This window comes from Anomaloglossus baeobatrachus, chromosome 7, assembly GCF_048569485.1.
Source record: "Anomaloglossus baeobatrachus isolate aAnoBae1 chromosome 7, aAnoBae1.hap1, whole genome shotgun sequence".
Lineage (NCBI taxonomy): Eukaryota > Metazoa > Chordata > Amphibia > Anura > Aromobatidae > Anomaloglossus > Anomaloglossus baeobatrachus.
In genome coordinates this window covers 26,549,161-26,567,189 of record NC_134359.1, presented here as the reverse complement: position 1 = coordinate 26,567,189, position 18,029 = coordinate 26,549,161, and the positions used below count along the sequence as shown (strand labels likewise).

At 42.5% G+C, this 18,029-nt stretch overlaps 1 protein-coding gene across 5 annotated transcripts in view; it reads left to right on the top strand.

Annotated features, from left to right (window-relative positions):
- Nucleotides 1-18,029, top strand: part of LRP1B (LDL receptor related protein 1B) — a 2,012,817-nt gene that overhangs the window by 1,357,687 nt on the left and 637,101 nt on the right. For all 5 annotated transcript variants that reach the window (XM_075317168.1, XM_075317164.1, XM_075317167.1 and 2 more), the window contains exons 29-30: nucleotides 9,801-10,028; nucleotides 13,558-13,732. In XM_075317168.1, coding sequence (XP_075173283.1) covers nucleotides 9,801-10,028; nucleotides 13,558-13,732 — 403 coding nt within the window. The remainder of the gene's footprint in view (nucleotides 1-9,800; nucleotides 10,029-13,557; nucleotides 13,733-18,029) is intronic.

The window sequence follows — 18,029 nt, the reverse complement described above, 5'->3', positions numbered from 1 at the left end:
TCTGAAACAGCAGGCAGATCACTGGCTCACAACTCTGAACCTAATGCCAGGAAAGGTCGTGTGTGACAATGGCTGGAACCTGGTGGCGGCTTTGAGGCGAGGCCAGCTGACACATGTTCCATGCGTGGCCCATGTGCTCAACCTCGTGGTTCAGCGGTTTCTAAAGTCATACTCAGAGCTGTCTGATCTGCTGGTAAAAGTTCGCCGCCTGTCTGCACATTTTCGAAAGTCACCTACTGCTTCAGCCGGCCTTGCCGGCTTAAGACGCCGTTTGCATCTTCCGGCACACAGACTGGTGTGTGATGTCCCCACGCGTTGGAATTCAACTCTGCACAAGTTGGTCAGGATATGTGAGCAGAAGAGGGCAGTTGTTGAGTACCTGCATTACCTAAGCCGTCGGGAAATGGGTCAAACTCCACACATAACACCTGAGGAGTGGAGATGGATGTCCGACCTATGCACCATCCGCCAAAACTTTGAGGACTCCACCAAGATGGTGAGCGGCGATGACGACATTATTAGCGTCACCATACCGCTTCTCTGCCTTCTAAAATGGTCTCTGCTCAAAAAACAACCATGATGCATTGCAGGCGGAGCGCGATGAGTTTGAGCAAGAAACAGTAGTGGGTGTGGGTGATGATAACACACAGCCCAGCCTCGTCTCATCACAACGTGCAGTGGAGGACTATGACGAGGAGGAGGATGAAGACATGGAGCAACTCTCTGGCCAAATTGAGGATATGACATGCAGTCATATCCTCGGTTCAGCGTGGCTGGCCAGAGGACAGGGTAGATGATCAGGAGGAGGAGGAGGAGGACAGCATGTTCAGTCATCGTGTTGGTCAGTATACTGAAGTGATGGCTGTTAAGAGTCTGGCACACATGGCTGACTTTATGGTAAGCTGCCTGTCTCGTGACCCTCGCGTTAAGAACATCTTGGCCGACAATCATTACTGGTTGGTAACACTGTTAGACCCACGCTAAAAGGAGAACTTTATGTCTCTTATTCCCGAGGCGGAGAGGTCAGGCAAAATGCAGCAGTTCCAGAAGGCCATAGTCACGGAAGTAGGCAAAGCATTCCCCTCACAAAACGCTAGCGGCATAGGTCAGGAATCACTGGACAACCAAGGCGTACAGTCGAGAGGGGCACAAGTCCAATCCGCCAGAGGTAGGGGAACAGTCTTTAAGATGTGGGACAGTTTTCTCAGCCCCTCACATACCACAGCCCCTGAGGTGAGGGGTAGTGACACAAGAAATCCTAAGTTTGGCCAGATGCTCAAGGAGTACCTTGCAGATCAAACAACTGTACTCCGACATTCCTCTGTGCCTTACAATTAATGTGTATCCAAGCTGGACACGTGGCATGAATTGGCTCTCTACGCCTTGGAAGTCCTGGCCTGCCCTGCCGCTAGCGTTTTGTCAGAGCGTGTTTTTAGTGCCGCAGGTGGAATCATTACAGATAAACGCACCCGCCTGTCAACTGTAAATGCTGACAGGCTGACTCTGATCAAGATGAACAAGGGTTGGATTTGGCCAGACTTCACCACACCACCAGCAAATGAGAGCGGAATTTAAAGTTTGTAACGGGAATTTGCCATGTACCTCCACTCACCCATGGTAACACACTTCTGGACTCTGGCTAATCGCTGGACTGCTCCTCCTTCTCCTCATGCGCCATCATGGTGACCGTTACAATAGTTAAGCCGTTGTTTCAGGTATACCCCCAGTGGTAAATTTTTTCGCCCATTCTTTCTGAATGGGCATTACAACGACAGGAGACCCGCTCCTTTGCAATGGGAACAATGTTTTGAGGCCCTCATGCACATCTCTATCCAGGGACAATGTGGAGCCTCCCAATTTTTGGCTGCCCTGCCTAAGGGCTATACTACAATAGACCCACTTCCTTACAATGGGCACTTCATGTTTACAGGCCATCATGCACGTCTCTATCCAGGGACAATATGGAGCCTGACGCTGCCACCGACTGCCACACACGTGCTGTTTTTAAATGCAAGCACGGACGCAATAAGAACCTAACTGGTTTTTAGGAGCGACAATTACTGAGAAGTCTGACACTATCAGACACTGCTGACTGACGTGTATTATACACTAGACTTGTGCGTTATATAATTGTTTGTGCAAAACGCGCACCTGTACGCTGCCACCGACAGACACACACGTGCTGTTTTTAAATGCAAACACGGACGCAATAAGAACCTAACTGGTTTTTAGGAGCGACAATTACTGAGAAGTCTGACACTATCTGGACTGTTTTAGACTGTGTACACCAGCCCCAGATATGATGAAGGCTGGTATACGGTCACCACTAGGAATGGCTATATACCCTGCCTGCCTGCCTGCCTGCCTGTATACTGCTACAATAGTTCTGACAAGGACTCTTTTGGTCACTAGCCTGTATTCCGACCTGGCTATACCCTGCCTGTATATAGCAACAATAGTCCTGAGAAGGACTCTGCTACTGTACTCCGACCTGGCTATACCCTGCCTGCCTGTATACAACTAGAATAGTCCTGAGAAGGACTTTTGGTCACACTGTTTGCAGCCCTGCTACGGAAATAACTATAAAGGGCCGCAAAGCTTTCCCTGAATCAGCGACACTCTCCCTGCACTGACTGTCTGGATAGCTGTGTGCAGAGCACAGCGTGCCCGCCGGTATAAAGGCTCGGTCACGCTGTGCAGGCCGGCCAATCACTGCAATTCCACAACTAACAGGGCTGTGGCATTGCAGTGGTCTGCCAGCCAATCCCTGCATGAGGGCTGGCTCTCAAAAGAGCGCCAACATGCAGAAATGAAGACCACGAGTACAGCACGAGTATCGCGAGATTACTCGGTCCCCGCCGAGCAGCCCGAGTACAGCGATACTCGTGCGAGTACCGAGTAGTTACAAGCATGCTCGCTCATCACTAGTGTTAAGGTTTATTTTATCATTTTCATGAAACACAATAAAACTTAGATGAACCAATTTGGCTTTCGTTGAGGTGTTATATTTAGAATCTAGCAGGGCAGAGTTAATATTTCAGCCAGGTTTCTGCCGTTTGCATTATCCGTTCCTAACCGTTCATAGCTCACAGGCACAAATCCCAGTTGTCATGCTTATTTTCCTAGAGCCGCCAATTTGAAGCTTCTGCTGTTTAAGATAACTACACAAATGGCCCATTTTTGGTTAATATTAAATGTAAGTTCCACTGGTGGACACACAGCTGTAATTTGTAAACTCCGAAAAAAATCAATGTTTAAATATATACAAGGTTTTTTTTTATTTTCCAGGCAGTATTTTTTTTGCTAACGTGTTTTATTTGATAATGTTTGATCTTGTAAACTCTTGTGTAAGGCCTGCTTTACACGTTGCAATTTCGCATACGATATCGTATGTGATTTGCAACGCCCCCATCGTATGTGCGGCACGTTCAATTTGTTGAACGTGCCGCACAAACGATTAACCCCCGTCACACATACTTACCTTCCATACGACCTCGATGTGGGCGGTGAACGTCCACTTCCTGGAGTGGGAGGGACGTTCGGCGTCACATCGACGTCACGCGGCAGCTGGCCAATAGAAGCGGAGGGGCGGAGCTGAGCAGGACGTAAACATCCCGCCCACCTCCTTCCTTCCACATTACCGGCCGGGAGCCGCAGGACGTAGGTAAGATCTGTTCATCGTTCCCGGGGTGTCACACACTGCGATGTGTGCTACCCCGGGTACGATGAACAATCTGACGTTCAATCCATGAGGAATGAACGACGTGCGTGCGATGAACGTTTTACCGTTCAATCGCAATCACACGTACCTGTCATACACTGCAATGTAACTTACGATGCCGGATGTGCGTCACTTACGACGTGACCCCGCCGACACATTGTAAGATACATTGCAGCGTGTAAAGCCAGCTTAAGGCAACGTTCCTTTCAATTTTAATCCAAATTTCCAGTATAATACATTTATTTTAACGCAGAATAGGTAGGATTTACAAAACAATTTTAATTAACTTTTTCCTATCCTGAGTCCCCGGGTGAAACATTCCAAAAATTCCTTTACCCTCCTTTGTCCTTTGTAGGGCCACTGTCTTGTTTATCATTCACATGTGAGTAAATTGATTTCCTGTTGATTTATTTTACAAAATTCATTCATATTGCAAAATTCTATTTTTGATGTTTTCCCCCAATTATAATAGGATTTCAATGGGCAGAACAGGAAATTTTACTGGATAGGAAAAGATTAAAAAATGTCCAACCTCCTTCCTTAAAGCAACACTGCCAGCACAAAATAACTGTACAAACCAAGTACAGGCGCTCAGTACATCATAGCATGGCCAAATATTTAACTGCACCTTCCCACCTACTTGTTTTCCCTCTATCTCTGCCACTGCTCCTTTTTAATTGACAGTTTAAGCATCACATAGCCAGAGAAGGGTTGAGATTAGTGATGGGCGAACTTGCAGATAACCGGGATCGATGGATCTAACCGGATTAAAAAAAAATCTGGTTCCGACCCGGAATTGATCCCAGATATCTGGCCGGATGCCAGTCCCCATATAAGTCTATGAGGACCATTATCCGGTGCTTAAAAATGGTGGTAGAAGGGATAGGGGGATAGGACCAAGAGTGTTATACTTACCGAGTCTCCGGCACGGCTGTAAATACTCCTGTGGCCGCTCATTTTACTTCCAGGGCTGCGCATTATCGCTCATGCATATTCACTGCTTGCCACCACCCACTGGCATTCCTGGTGTCTATGACTGGTTGCAGTTAGACAGTGCCCCCAGTCTGTGTGACAGTGTGTCTGGCTGCATGAAATCACAGACCCTGTCTGCGGGTCGCTGTAGATTGGATTAAAAAGAAATGAATAAAAAAATGGTATAGAGTCCCCTATATTATGATACCCTTCACAGATAAAGCATATGGCTACAGGCTGCAGCCCCCAGCTGTGCGCTTATCTTGGTTGTGTATCAAAATAAAAGGAACCACATGTGGCTTTTTTTTCTAATTATTTAAATAAATAATGAAAATACTGACGTGCGGTTACCGCCAATTTTGATACCCAGCCATGATAAATTCCGACACCTGAGAGCTGGTATTCACTAAGCCCTAGATTTGTAATGGGGAGGGTCTATGAGACCATTAGTTGGAGTTCTCTGAGAATTCCGGGCCCGTGTACAGCAGTCGGGTATGTTTGAAACCAGCACGCATTCTGACTTTTACAGTCCGGGTCCGCCCATCACTAGTGGAGATAGATAGAAAACAAGTAAATGGGAAGGTGCACTTAAATGCATGTCAAGGGTGCACCGAGCAACTTTACTTGGTTTGAACAGTCATTACGTGCTGACAGAATCTCTTTCAATGGAGTCTGTCAACAGAAATCAAAAACAGGTGCTCGGGGAACCCTTAGTTTTTCCAAACAGTTCATTACACCTGCCCACCTACATGTCTTCCATCTGTCTCTGTCATCTTCTGCCCCTGTAGAGCAAAATCTGTCAGTTGAGGAAAAAGAAGGGAGGATATATGGGTAAAACAAGTAGGTAGAAAGATGCACTGAGCTGTTTGGTCACTCCAAGGGTGCACCGAGTACCTGTACTTGTTTTTGTGCTGAGAGACCCTTGCTGTTGCCCCCCTTTCTTTGCAGTCTGTGCATTGTACAGGGCAATTATGCATGTATTTTTAGGGTGGATTAAAAGACTTAAGAACAAAAAGGTTCACTCACAATGGTTAAATAAAATAATGCATATTGCTTAAGGGAAAAAGATAAAATGTAGCAAACCCCCCCCCAAACAAATAGATATTAAAGGGAATTTGGCACCCTTATGTGGTTTTTTTAGTTACTAATATGGGCATACAGTTGTTATAGAGGTGAAATTAGCCATACCTGTATACTTCCTGGATGATGCGTCATTTTGCAAAATTTATTCTATCTTCCAGGCTATGGGGCGTCTGTTGCCCGGAAGATAAGCCATCCTCCGGTCGTCATTATCCCCAATTTTTCCTCCTCTCTTAGGTTTGATTTCAGGAGCGCAGCCGGAAAGCCCAGACCTGCACATTATCTATGACTTCTCTCCCCCTGTACTTTTCAGCCATTCTGTGGGCACAGTCTTCAATTTTGCTGTGAGCAGGCATCGGGGTCACTGCTACTTCACAGTGCAGGGGGAGAGACGGCAGGCAGAATGCGCAGGCCAGGGATTTATCGCCACACACCTGACGTCACAAGCACATACTAAAGAGAGGAGGAGAAATTGCAGATAATGAAGACAGGAGGATGGCTTATCTCCGGGCAGCAGACGCCCCATAGCCTGGAAGATATAAAACAGGATTTTTCCCAAACGGCCCATTATCTAGAAGGTATTGATAATTTCATGCTACCTGTATTAGTATAGAGCTGAAAAACCACAAGTAGGTGACAGAGTCCCTTTAAAAAACAAAATCTGCTATCAGATTATATAACATGTATACCATTATGTCTGTGGTTAATCACAAATGTCAAACTTGTTACATAGAAAGCGCTGAGAATCGGAGTGAAAGTAAGAAATAGTTTTGACAAGTTGTGAATTATATAATCTACACTACAGGTCTCTTTCTGTACAAAAATGTGGCAGCAAGTCTATAAGATTTCTGAAACCTCATTCCCTTGCCTGCTACATTATTGCTCTGCAGATTATAAAAGTGTAAAGTTGTAGGTAAAATCTTTCCGTCCCTTCCTAACTTGTATTAGTATTTGTAACCAAAACCACGAGTGAGTCCAAAACTTGGAAGGGATTGCACAAAGGCAAGCGAAAAATTTAGGTAAAGTAAAGGGCCCGTACGATATATCTAATGACATGTCGTCGGGGTCACGTCGATAGTGACGCACATCCGGCATCGTATGACATATTGTAGCGTGTGACAGCTACGAGTGACTGTGATCGGGCAAAAATACTCACCTTATCATTGCTCAATGACAAGTCGTTCATTTTCAAAATATTGATCAATGTCCTGAATGCAGGTTGTTCGTCGTTCCCGAGGCAGCACACATCGTTCGTGTGACACCCCGGGAACGATGAACACAGCTTACCTGCGTCCCGCCGGCAATGTGGAAGGAAGGAGGTGGGCGGGATGTTACGTCCCGCTCATCTCTGCCCCTCCGCTTCTATTGGGCGCCCGCTGTGTGACGTCGCGGTGACACCGAACGTCCTTCCCCCTTCAGGAAGTGGATGTTCGCCGCCCACAGCGAGGTCGTTTGGAAGGTAAGTACGTGGGACGGGGGTTATCGACTTTGTGCGACACGGGCAACAAATTGCCCGTGCCGCACAAACGATGAGAGCAGGTGCGATCGCACGAGAAATTGTAAAGTGTAAAGCGGCCTTAAGGGTTTGTGGACCCGGCGTCTTTTAGATGGTGGTATATCCGTTGAGTTTTTCTTGAAAAATATACATTAGGACAATGCAGTTGGTGTTTTATGTTATTTTACATATTTTTTTCCACCTTTTGAGGCGGCTTTATTACTGGTGTTTGATTGTATTTATTAAAAGTAATACATTTTCACATACAGATTAGTGATGGGGGGTCTAAAAGATGCATTCCATTACTAATCTAGGGCTTGGAGAAACCAAGGAAAAAATTGTGAAAACATACCCTGCTGTAACTAAATAAAAGCATAGTGCATATAAACATAGGGTACTTAGTAAACACTGTTTTTGATCAAAAAAAGCATAAAGCTATCCCACCAAACGTCAAGGTGTACCCAGTTGGGATAGTACCTACACTCTCTAATATTAAAACCTTACCATGGGTCTAAGATAGGCCTCAATGTGGCTAAGGGCTGAGAGCGACCAGGTCCCAACAGGACACACACAGTCAGGGGGATTCACAGAATGAAATGTCCAGCTCGCTGAGAAGGGGGCCACTCCCTGTTTGTACTGAATACAAAAAAACTACATAAAAACAAAAAAGTGAGCCGGAGTATGAGATGGTATACATGGAACTTGTGAGACCATGTTCACACTGGCCATGAGACAAAGAGAAACCAAGGAAAAAATTGTGAAAACATACCCTGCTGTAACTAAATAAAAGCATAGTGCATATAAACATAGGGTACTTAGTAAACACTGTTTTTGATCAAAAAAAGCATAAAGCTATCCCACCAAACGTCAAGGTGTACCCAGTTGGGATAGTACCTACACTCTAATATTAAAACCTTACCATGGGTCTAAGATAGGCCTCAATGTGGCTAAGGGCTGAGAGCGACCGGGTCCCAACAGGACACACACAGTCAGGGGGATTCACAGAATGAAATGTCCAGCTCGCTGAGAAGGGGGCCACTCCCTGTTTGTACTGAATACAAAAAAACTACATAAAAACAAAAAAGTGACCCGGTCGCTCTCAGCCCTTAGCCACATTGAGGCCTATCTTAGACCCATGGTAAGGTTTTAATATTAGAGAGTGTAGGTACTATCCCAACTGGGTACACCTTGACGTTTGGTGGGATAGCTTTATGCTTTTTTTGATCAAAAACAGTGTTTACTAAGTACCCTATGTTTATATGCACTATGCTTTTATTTAGTTACAGCAGGGTATGTTTTCACAATTTTTTCCTTGGTTTCTCTTTGTCTCATGGCCAGTGTGAACATGGTCTCACAAGTTCCATGTATACCATCTCATACTCCGGCTCACTTTTTTGTTTTGTTTTTAATCTAGGGCTTGGTAGCAGCTGTGGGCTGCTATTAACTCCTGATTACCCCGATTGCCACATCACCAGGGCAATCAGGAAGAGCTGGGTAAAGTGCTGGGGTTGTCGCATCTAATGGATGTAATAATCTTGGGTGGCTGCAGGCTGCTATTTTTAAGCCGGCAGGCTCACAATATCCATGGGCTTTCCCCCTGATAATACCAGCCCCCAGCTGTCAGGCTTTATCATGGCTAGGTATCAATATTGGGGGGACCATAAGCTGTTTTTTAAAATTGTTTATTTAAATAATTTTTTAAAAAGCCGCATACGGTTCCTCTTAGTTTGATACACAGCCAAGATAAGTGCACAGCTGGGAGCTGCAGCCTGTAGCCATATGGTTTATCTGTACTGGGTATCATAATATGGATGGACCCTATGCCAATTTATTTTTATACTACAACTGTGATTGGAAGCAGTCAGCTAACACGCTGTCTCTCAGGGTGAGGGCGCGTCTGACTGCAAGCAATTACAGATGTTAGTGGGTGGGGAAAGCAGTGTATATGCATAAAGGCTAATGTGGGGCCTAGGACGTGAATGGGCGACCGTGGAAGCAGTTACAGCCGATCCGGAGCCTCGGTGAATATATTGCACCTGCTCCTATCCCGCTATCCAGGCTACCAACATTTTTAATCACCCGTTTCTGGTCCCCATAGACTTATATGGGGACCGGAATCTGGCCAGATAACCGGGATCAATCCTGAGCCGGAACTGGATTTTTTAAAAAATCCGGTTAGGTCCGCCAATCCCGGTTATGTGCGCCGATCCCGGTTTTTCGGCCCTCACTACTCCCTATCCTAAAATTAGGATAGGGACATAATTAGGATAAGTCATAATATAAATAGAATAGTTCATAATTAAGACTTAGGATTATAATTAGGATAGATCACTATTAAAATCTAGGAAAAAAAGCTGAAATGATTATAACGTATAAACTATGAAGAGGAGTATTGATTTTCAGTCCTCATTGTGTATTTACTACACAGTGACTATAAAAGGTCCAATCACAGAAATGTTTGCTTAGTTCCCCCCCTCCCCCAAAAAAAAATGATAAATATGCAAAAGTTTCATGTAATATTTCGTTTTTCAGAGATGAAGAAATTTTTGATCTATGCAAGAAGGTCGGAGATACGAGGAGTGGACATCGACAACCCATATTTCAACTTCATTACGGCCTTTACTGTGCCGGATATTGATGACGTGACGGTGGTTGACTTCGATGCTGTAGAAGAGAGAATATTTTGGACTGATGTAAAGACCCAGACAATCAAGCGTGCTTTTATAAATGGAACAGGCTTGGAGACCGTCATTTCAGGAGGTATATCCACAGATTTACATATTTACAGACATTATCATCACTGGGGCTCACACAGCCTCCATTCCCTATCATTGTGTCTTTGGCGTGAGACAAAAAACAGAACACGAGTAGGAAACCCATAGAAACACAGGGAGAACATGCAAAATCCTTGCAAATTTTCTCCTCAGTGTTGCAAAACAACAGTGCTAACCACTGAGCCATTGTATAGTGCTAACCACTAAGCCACCATACAGTGCTAACCACTGAGCCACCATACAGTGCTAACCACTGATCCACCATACAGTGATAACCACTGAGCCACCATACAGTGATAACCACTGAGCCACCATACAGTGCTAACCACTGAGCCACCATACAGTGCTAACCACTAAGCCACCATACAGTGCTAACCACTGAGCCACCGTACAGTGATAACCGCTGAGCCATTGTACCGTGATAACCATTGAGCCACCATACAGTGCTAACCACTGAGCCACTGTACAGTGCTAACCACTGAGACATAGTATAGTACTAACCACTGAGCCACCATGCAGTGCTAACCACTGAGCCGCCATGTATAGTGCTCACTACTGAGCCACGTACAGTACTCACCACTGAGCCACAGTACAGTGCTATCCACTGAGCCACCATACAGTGCTAACCCCTGAACCACCGTACAGTGCTAACCACTAAGCCATCATGCGGAAGCATAGCTTTTGTGTTTCCTTAAGGAGCTGAGCCCTCGTCATACCTGGAAGATGCCGGCTGTGTTACACAGTCAACATCTGCCTATAAAGCAGCTGGAAAATAAGCTTCCTCTTATCATTGCTGTTGAACCTTGACATAGTTATGTTGGACACTGACTTCAGCATTTAAAAGGTGCAATTTTTATGACAATGGCGGTCACATTGAAGCCCCAGTGGAAGCATAGGGTGTGTTCTTCCATAGGAGAATGTTATTTTGTCTATACACTACTATACTATAGTACTGCAGTATGTAAAACAATCAATCAAACAAAAAAAAGCAAACAATAGAACAAAGTTTTTAAATATATAAAATAAAAAATATGCACAAATTCTAATCAACCAACTTTTCCCCTTCCAAAAATAAAGAAATAAACTAAAAAATAAGCAAATTTGATATTGTTCCATTCATAAGACCTATATATCAAAATATATAAAATATAAAATTAATTTACCTGTGTTTTAAGTGTTGTAAAAAAAATATCCAGAATTGCTGTTTTTTGGTCATAGCACTTCCCGGAAAAAAAGCAATAAAATGTAAAGTGATCAAAACATCAGACAAGCTTGTATGAATAAAAAAAAATCAGCTTGCTATGCAAAAATATGTCCATTTAAGAAAAAAAAGTTACAGATCTCATAAATAATATTTTTTTTATACAAATTTTCCCCCACAATGTTCAATACGTATATATATGTATAGGGTGGCACAGTGGCTCAGTGGTTAGCAATGTAGTCTTGTGGTGGCTCAGTGGTTAGCAGTGCAGTCTAGTGGTGGCTCAGTGGTTAGCACTGCAGTCTTGCAGCGCTGGGGTCCTGGGTTCAAATCCCACCAAGGACACCATCTGCAAGGAGTTTGTATGTTCTCCCCGTGTTTGCGGGTTTCCTCCGGGTTCTTCGGTTTCCTCCCACACTCTAAAGACATACAGCTAGGGACTCTAGATTGTGAGCCCCAATGGGGACAGTGTTGCCAATTTATGTAAAGCGCTGTGTGGAATAAATAGCGCTATACAAATGAATAAAATTATTATTATTATTATTATTATTATTAATAATAATAATAATAATAATAATAATAATAATAATAATATATATACTGTATACGCATTTAATTTTTTGGGGGGAAATTTGTAAAAAAATATATTAATTTATGAGACCTGTAACTTTTTTTTTGGACGTATTTTTTCTCCAAAAAATTGCAATATTTAAATTGAAAAAAATAAGTGACTTATATATGTATATGTATATATATATATATATATATATAGATATATATATATATATATATATATATCTATATATATATATATATAAAATTCGCTTATTTTTTCAATTTAAATATTCAAATTTGATTGGGAAATTTGTAAGAAAAATGGATTTGTGAGACCTGTAGCTTTATATGCATATGTATATCATATGTACATATACGTACATACATATATATATATATATATATATATATATATATATATATATATATATATATATAAAATTTGGTTTGCTTTTCTTCAATTCACGTATTGAACATTTTTTGGGGAAATTTGTAAAATGTAAAAAAAATGAATTTATGAGATCTGTAACTTTTTTTTTTTCTTAAATGGACATATTTTTGCATACAAGTTGATTTTTTTCATTCATACAAGCTTGTCCGATGGTTTAATCACTTTACACTTTATTGCTTTTTTTCCGGGAGGAATTACCGGTATGCCTGTAAATTTTCCAGGTCTCATAAGTTTTTTGTAAAGTTCCAGGTCTCATAAATTTTTTTTTTTTTTTACAAATTTTCCAAAAAATATTCAATACTTAAATTGTAAAAAAAAAAGAAAAAAAATGTGTATATATATATATATATATATACATATATATATACATATATGTATGTATGTATGTATGTGTGTGTGTGTGTGTGTGTGTATATATATATGTATAATATATATATCTATTTGTATATATATATATATATATATATATATATATATTATATAAATAAATACGATTTTTTTTTTTTTATTTTTTTTTTTACAATTTAAGTATTGAATATTGTTTGGAAAATTTGTAAAAAAAACCCAGTTTATTTATAGATATATATATACCTAATAATTATACCTGTAAAGTGCTGTGAGATTAAAGATGCTGTAAAAGCAAGTAAGATAAATTACTTCATAAATATAAATAAGTACAAGTGTACCATGCTGTGGATTTAGTTTACAGGGCCTCTAATATCCTTTGTATATTTTAGCAGGAGGGTCAGCATTCTGATTGTTTACCAATATACTGTATGACATCGTATAATGATATTCATAGTTATAAGTATATCATGTCCAATATTCACTCAGAAGCGGCCTCTGGTAATGTTTTTGCATCTTGCTATGGTTATTCCATACTTGGCTATTAAGGACGGCTCGTGTCTCCATCCCCGTGCGGTCGTTAGACATCCGCTGTGCGAACATGAAATTTTGACAGGACAATTTCTAAGCAATACCCAAAGTGCTCAGATTGGCCGTCTTAATTTGCATGGCCGGAGTCTATAGGACAAAGCGTTATTTTTCTCTCCATGTATTCCAGTGAATTATTATTGACCGTAAGTGTAAGTTAATGATAATTATTGCTGGAGGATTTCACTTTCCGCGGCTGTAAGACATTAATGATTATTGATGTCCTCCCAAAGAGCCAATAGGGGATAAGATTAGAGTCTTGTAGATTCTTTTGGTTACAATAAAGTGATAATTGAATTTGATGTAAGCTGCACAGGAACATCATCACTTAGCCAGGGTTATAATTCCTTCTTTATGTTCATGTCGGTCTTGCAGATCTCCACAGTATCCGAGGACTGGCGGTCGACTGGGTGTCTCGTAACTTGTACTGGATTAGCTCTGAGTTTGATGAAACTCAAATTAACGTGGCCAGATTGGACGGATCATTGAAAACATCAGTCATACATGGAATTGATAAAGCTCAGAGCTTAGCGGTTCATCCAATCAAGGGGTAAAGTATTAATACCTTCACTCTTCTATAAAGAAATATTGCTAAAAATAATGACTTACCAAATGCAATTATTTGGTCTAAATAACATTTAAGTGGATGTTATTAACAGCGTATTGGGATGTCCTTCTGTCATGCGCTGTCCGTATCCGCACACGTGGATTACTTGTACGGTGTTGGACTCTGTTCACATTGCAGAGTCCAACAGGCAACCTGGTCTCTCTTAATTGGTCAGCTTGGCTGGGCGTCGGCTGAGTTGTTTCACTGTTCCCAGCCTTGCAGGGGTTAATCCTTTTTGGAGCAGCAAGCTGAGAGCCAGGTTGGTGATTTCCTTCCATAGCTGGTCTCTTTCTATTTAAGGCTGCGAAGTGTAGTAGGAGACCGCCGAAGATAGTTTTTGCTTGCAGTTGCGATATCCCGGCATCCGTGGTGATCCTCCGTTTGGTGACCAGCGATTTGTTGTCTGTGCTGTGTGAAAGTTCCCAAGTGGGACTTTCTCCTTGCCCTTTGGTTTATCTCCTTCGGTGTCTTTTTGTCTCCCCTCTGGATATTTGCAGTGTGAGGGAGATTCAGTTTTACCCCCTTGTCTTTGTCTTGTCTTGTGGGAGGTGTATTACTTTGCCCAACCCTGGGTTGGCGTGCGGGAGTACTAGGTTCGGGCCCAAAAAGAGACATGGCCAGGTTGGGGACCTGGACTTCCCTACCAGTAAGGGTACCACCGGAAATAGGGTGAGCACAGGGGTCCCAGTCTTAGGGCCAGCATAAGTCCCCTGTGTCCCCTAGTCCCCCGTGACACCTTCCTTACATTTATTCTTGGTTTTGCTATTGGCTTGACATGACCAAGTTAAAAAAAAAAGATTTTTTGATAGTCTTTCAGAAGTAGAGATGAGCGATCCCAGACAGTAAAGTTCAGTGTTTGTATCTAACACAGATGATGAAAAAAAAAATCAGTTTTCGAGTTTCGTAGTTCGGGTTATTTACGTATGATGATTACTCGAATGAACATTGCTTTGCTCTGCTCCGCTCGGTACTTGGCCAACTGTGAGCCACCTGCAGTGTTTGAACGGCTCACACTGGGGTAAAGACAGCTTTATTGGATAGTGTGTGTCCAAAAAAATGAAAAATGAAAAACCCACCTTCCCTCCCATGGAAATGATCTGTTAATGGTTCGTTATATGTAGGTGGAGAGTGGAACTGCCCAATAAGTGACTTCCAATGGGATTGAGGTCAAGTCCAGGTCCAGAACCGAACGTTGTCTAAAGTCCAGCTGAACCCACCAAATCCGGACTTCAATGGATCCACTCATCTGTAGTCAGTAATAGAGATGAGTGAACCTTTGGAGGTTTGGATTGCCAGGTTTCATTCAAACCTTAAAAATGTTTGGTTTTTGACCCCGACTTGATTCAAACCTCAATGGAAGTCAGTAATTGGGCATTTCCCACATGCTACCAGCCATAAGCAGAACAATTCTGGGGGAGGGTGGGTCGGGATTTTCAATTTTTTTTTCTTTGTGTATGCACACTGCATATGATCCCACTGATTTTACCCCCAATGTGAGCCGTTCAAACACCGCAAGTGGCTCACACAGGGATGAGCATCACTCATGCCCAAGAATAGCGCTGCTCGCTTGAGTAGTTTGCACTTGTAACTCACTCGAACTTTCTGAACCCAAACTCTGAACATCGAACTTCAGGTTCTCTCATCTCTAGTCAAGAAATGTTTACATTATGTGATTCGGTTATATTTGAGCAAAATAATCCACGGGACACTGGTCCAGTGGTCACATTGATAGTTAGAGGTCGGTACCAGAATTCTGCAAACCTCCGACTACCTCCAGAATCCCAACCACCTCTTCTAATTAGTAGGGCTTGCAAGATGTTTATGTTGCAATGCAACGCACCCATGACGTCACAGATACTTATTAATTAAAAAAGGCAAAGACAGGTAGAAAAAGGTTCACTCTGCCCTGATCCAACGACAATGGACTAATATAGCGACCACTGGATCAGAGTCCTGCAAATCTTTTTTCTTAAATTTGTTTCCTATATATGTTCCCTAGTGATTGTGATGGGAATTGCATTCGGTGGAGGGTTTTGCTAATGTGTTGTGTTAATGTATTCAATTTGTTTAATAAGAGATTGAGGTCTTTGCCAAATGCAAGATAAGGTTGAGGGCGGACGCATCTGTTTTCTCCAAATTGGAAACCTTAACTAATATTTAGAGCGAAGAATATATGGAAAGAATTTTCCTTACTAAACATGTCCAATACATGATAGTTGTACAGAGCAACTTACGGTAATTAAAGGATATGCCCTTAATGTCTTTGGGCCAAGTAACACAGGACACCTTCTCATGTCCTGTGAAGTCCATGCATCAATGGCTCCAAGCTGTCCTGTTGGCACGAGCGGGACCTCCACAATATTGAGCAGATGAGTCTACAAATATGTGATAAGTGAATGCCATTAGTGGGGTTTTCCCTAACTGAAAAAAGTGCCCAAATTATATTATATTATATTCATATAAAATAACAATACCAAATAATACTCATCATTGATGGGTCCAACCACAGCTATACACTTCTGTCGCAGTGTTTGGTTGCAGCCATTGTTGACGGCACGAGTCACTAAGTTCAGTGATTGGTTGCAGCAGTGATGTGTGCTGTTGATGTGACATCACTGCTGTAACCAAAACACTAAAGCGATGTCGCGAGCGATAGCACCCGTCCACGTCGGTGGCGCGTCACGGGGTGATCGCTGCCGTACCGAACAATATCGCTGCCGGCAGCGTTACACGCTCTTACCTGTTCACTGACGTCGCTGTGGCCGCCGAACAATCTCTCTTTTAAGGGGGAGGTTCGTTCGGCGTTATAGCGGCGTCACTAAGCGGTCGCCAAAAAGAAGCAGAGGGGCGGAGATGAGCAGCCGGAACATCCGCCCACCTCCTTCCTTCCTCATTGCCGGCAGCCGCAGGTACGATGTTGTCCCTTGTTCCTGCGGTGTCACACATAGCGATGTGTGCTGCCGCAGAAACGACGAACAAACTGCATCCAAAAGCAGCAACAACATTTTTTTAAAAGTACAAGATCCCTTTACTTCAATATTTGGGAATTTTACTGGGGGACTCCCATATATTTGTAGGGTAGCATTGTTCTCATGCCTAATTGTCGGTAGAATCAAATCAGCGGTGGCCAAAAAGAGTAGTAGTAGAAAGTAGTTTAGGAAAGTTGACCACACATGGCTCTTTGTATTTGTGAGTACTATCTGTTTTTGCTATTTTGCATAAGTTCAATTTTTAGGAAGTGACTTTTTTAAAAGTGGAAAATGTGAAAAAGTACCACTAGGTGTCACCAGATACAACTAGCGATGGGAAAGTCAAACAAACCAGAGGTCAGGAGCCAGGAGGTCACGTATGGAACACAGGGATAAAGCAAAGCCGAGGTCAGAGCACAATCCGAAGTTCAGAAGCCAGGAAGTCACGTAAGGTACACTGGGGAAAAGCAAGGCCGAGGTCAGGAGCCAGGGAACAACATCAGAGTCAGGGACACAGGAGTAGAGGGGTACCAACAGGTCTGGGGTATGAAGACAAGAACAAAGTACAAACGGGAGCCGGACACTTACTACAGGCAAGAACTACGACTGCTGACATTCCCCAGGGGAGGTTGCTCCCTAATGAAGCAAAGCAAGCACATGGAACGAGGCACCTTGAGAGAGGCCCCTCCTAACACCAGTGCAGGAACTGAGGACAGAAAACCACCCGTCTACTGGCACAAAATACAAAACAGAACACCGGCTCTGCAGGAGAGCAGAGCACCATGGAATAGAACCATAACAGAAAACCCCTCTAAATCAATATTGGGGGTTTTACTGGGGGACTCCCATATATTTGTAGAGTAGCCTTATTATCATGCCTAATTGTCGGTAAAATCCAAACATTAGTGGCCATAAAGAAGTAGTTTTTGAAAGTTGACCACACATGGCTCTCTGTATTTGTGAGTACTCTCTGATTTTATTATTTTATTATTTTATTTTTTTTTTATTATTAGGAAAAGACTTTTTTTAAAAGTGGAAAACCCCGTTAATTCAATATTTGGGGTTTTCATTCGAGGGACTTCCATATATTTGTAGAGTACGCTTGTTATCATGCCTAATTGTTGGTAGAATCTGACCAGCAGTTACCATTAACAATAGTAGTAGAGAGTGGTTTAGGAAAGTTAATCATGCATGGCTCTCTGTATTTGTGAGTAGTATCTGATTTTGATGTTTTACATAAGCTCTATTATTTGTAAACCAAAGTGGAAAAC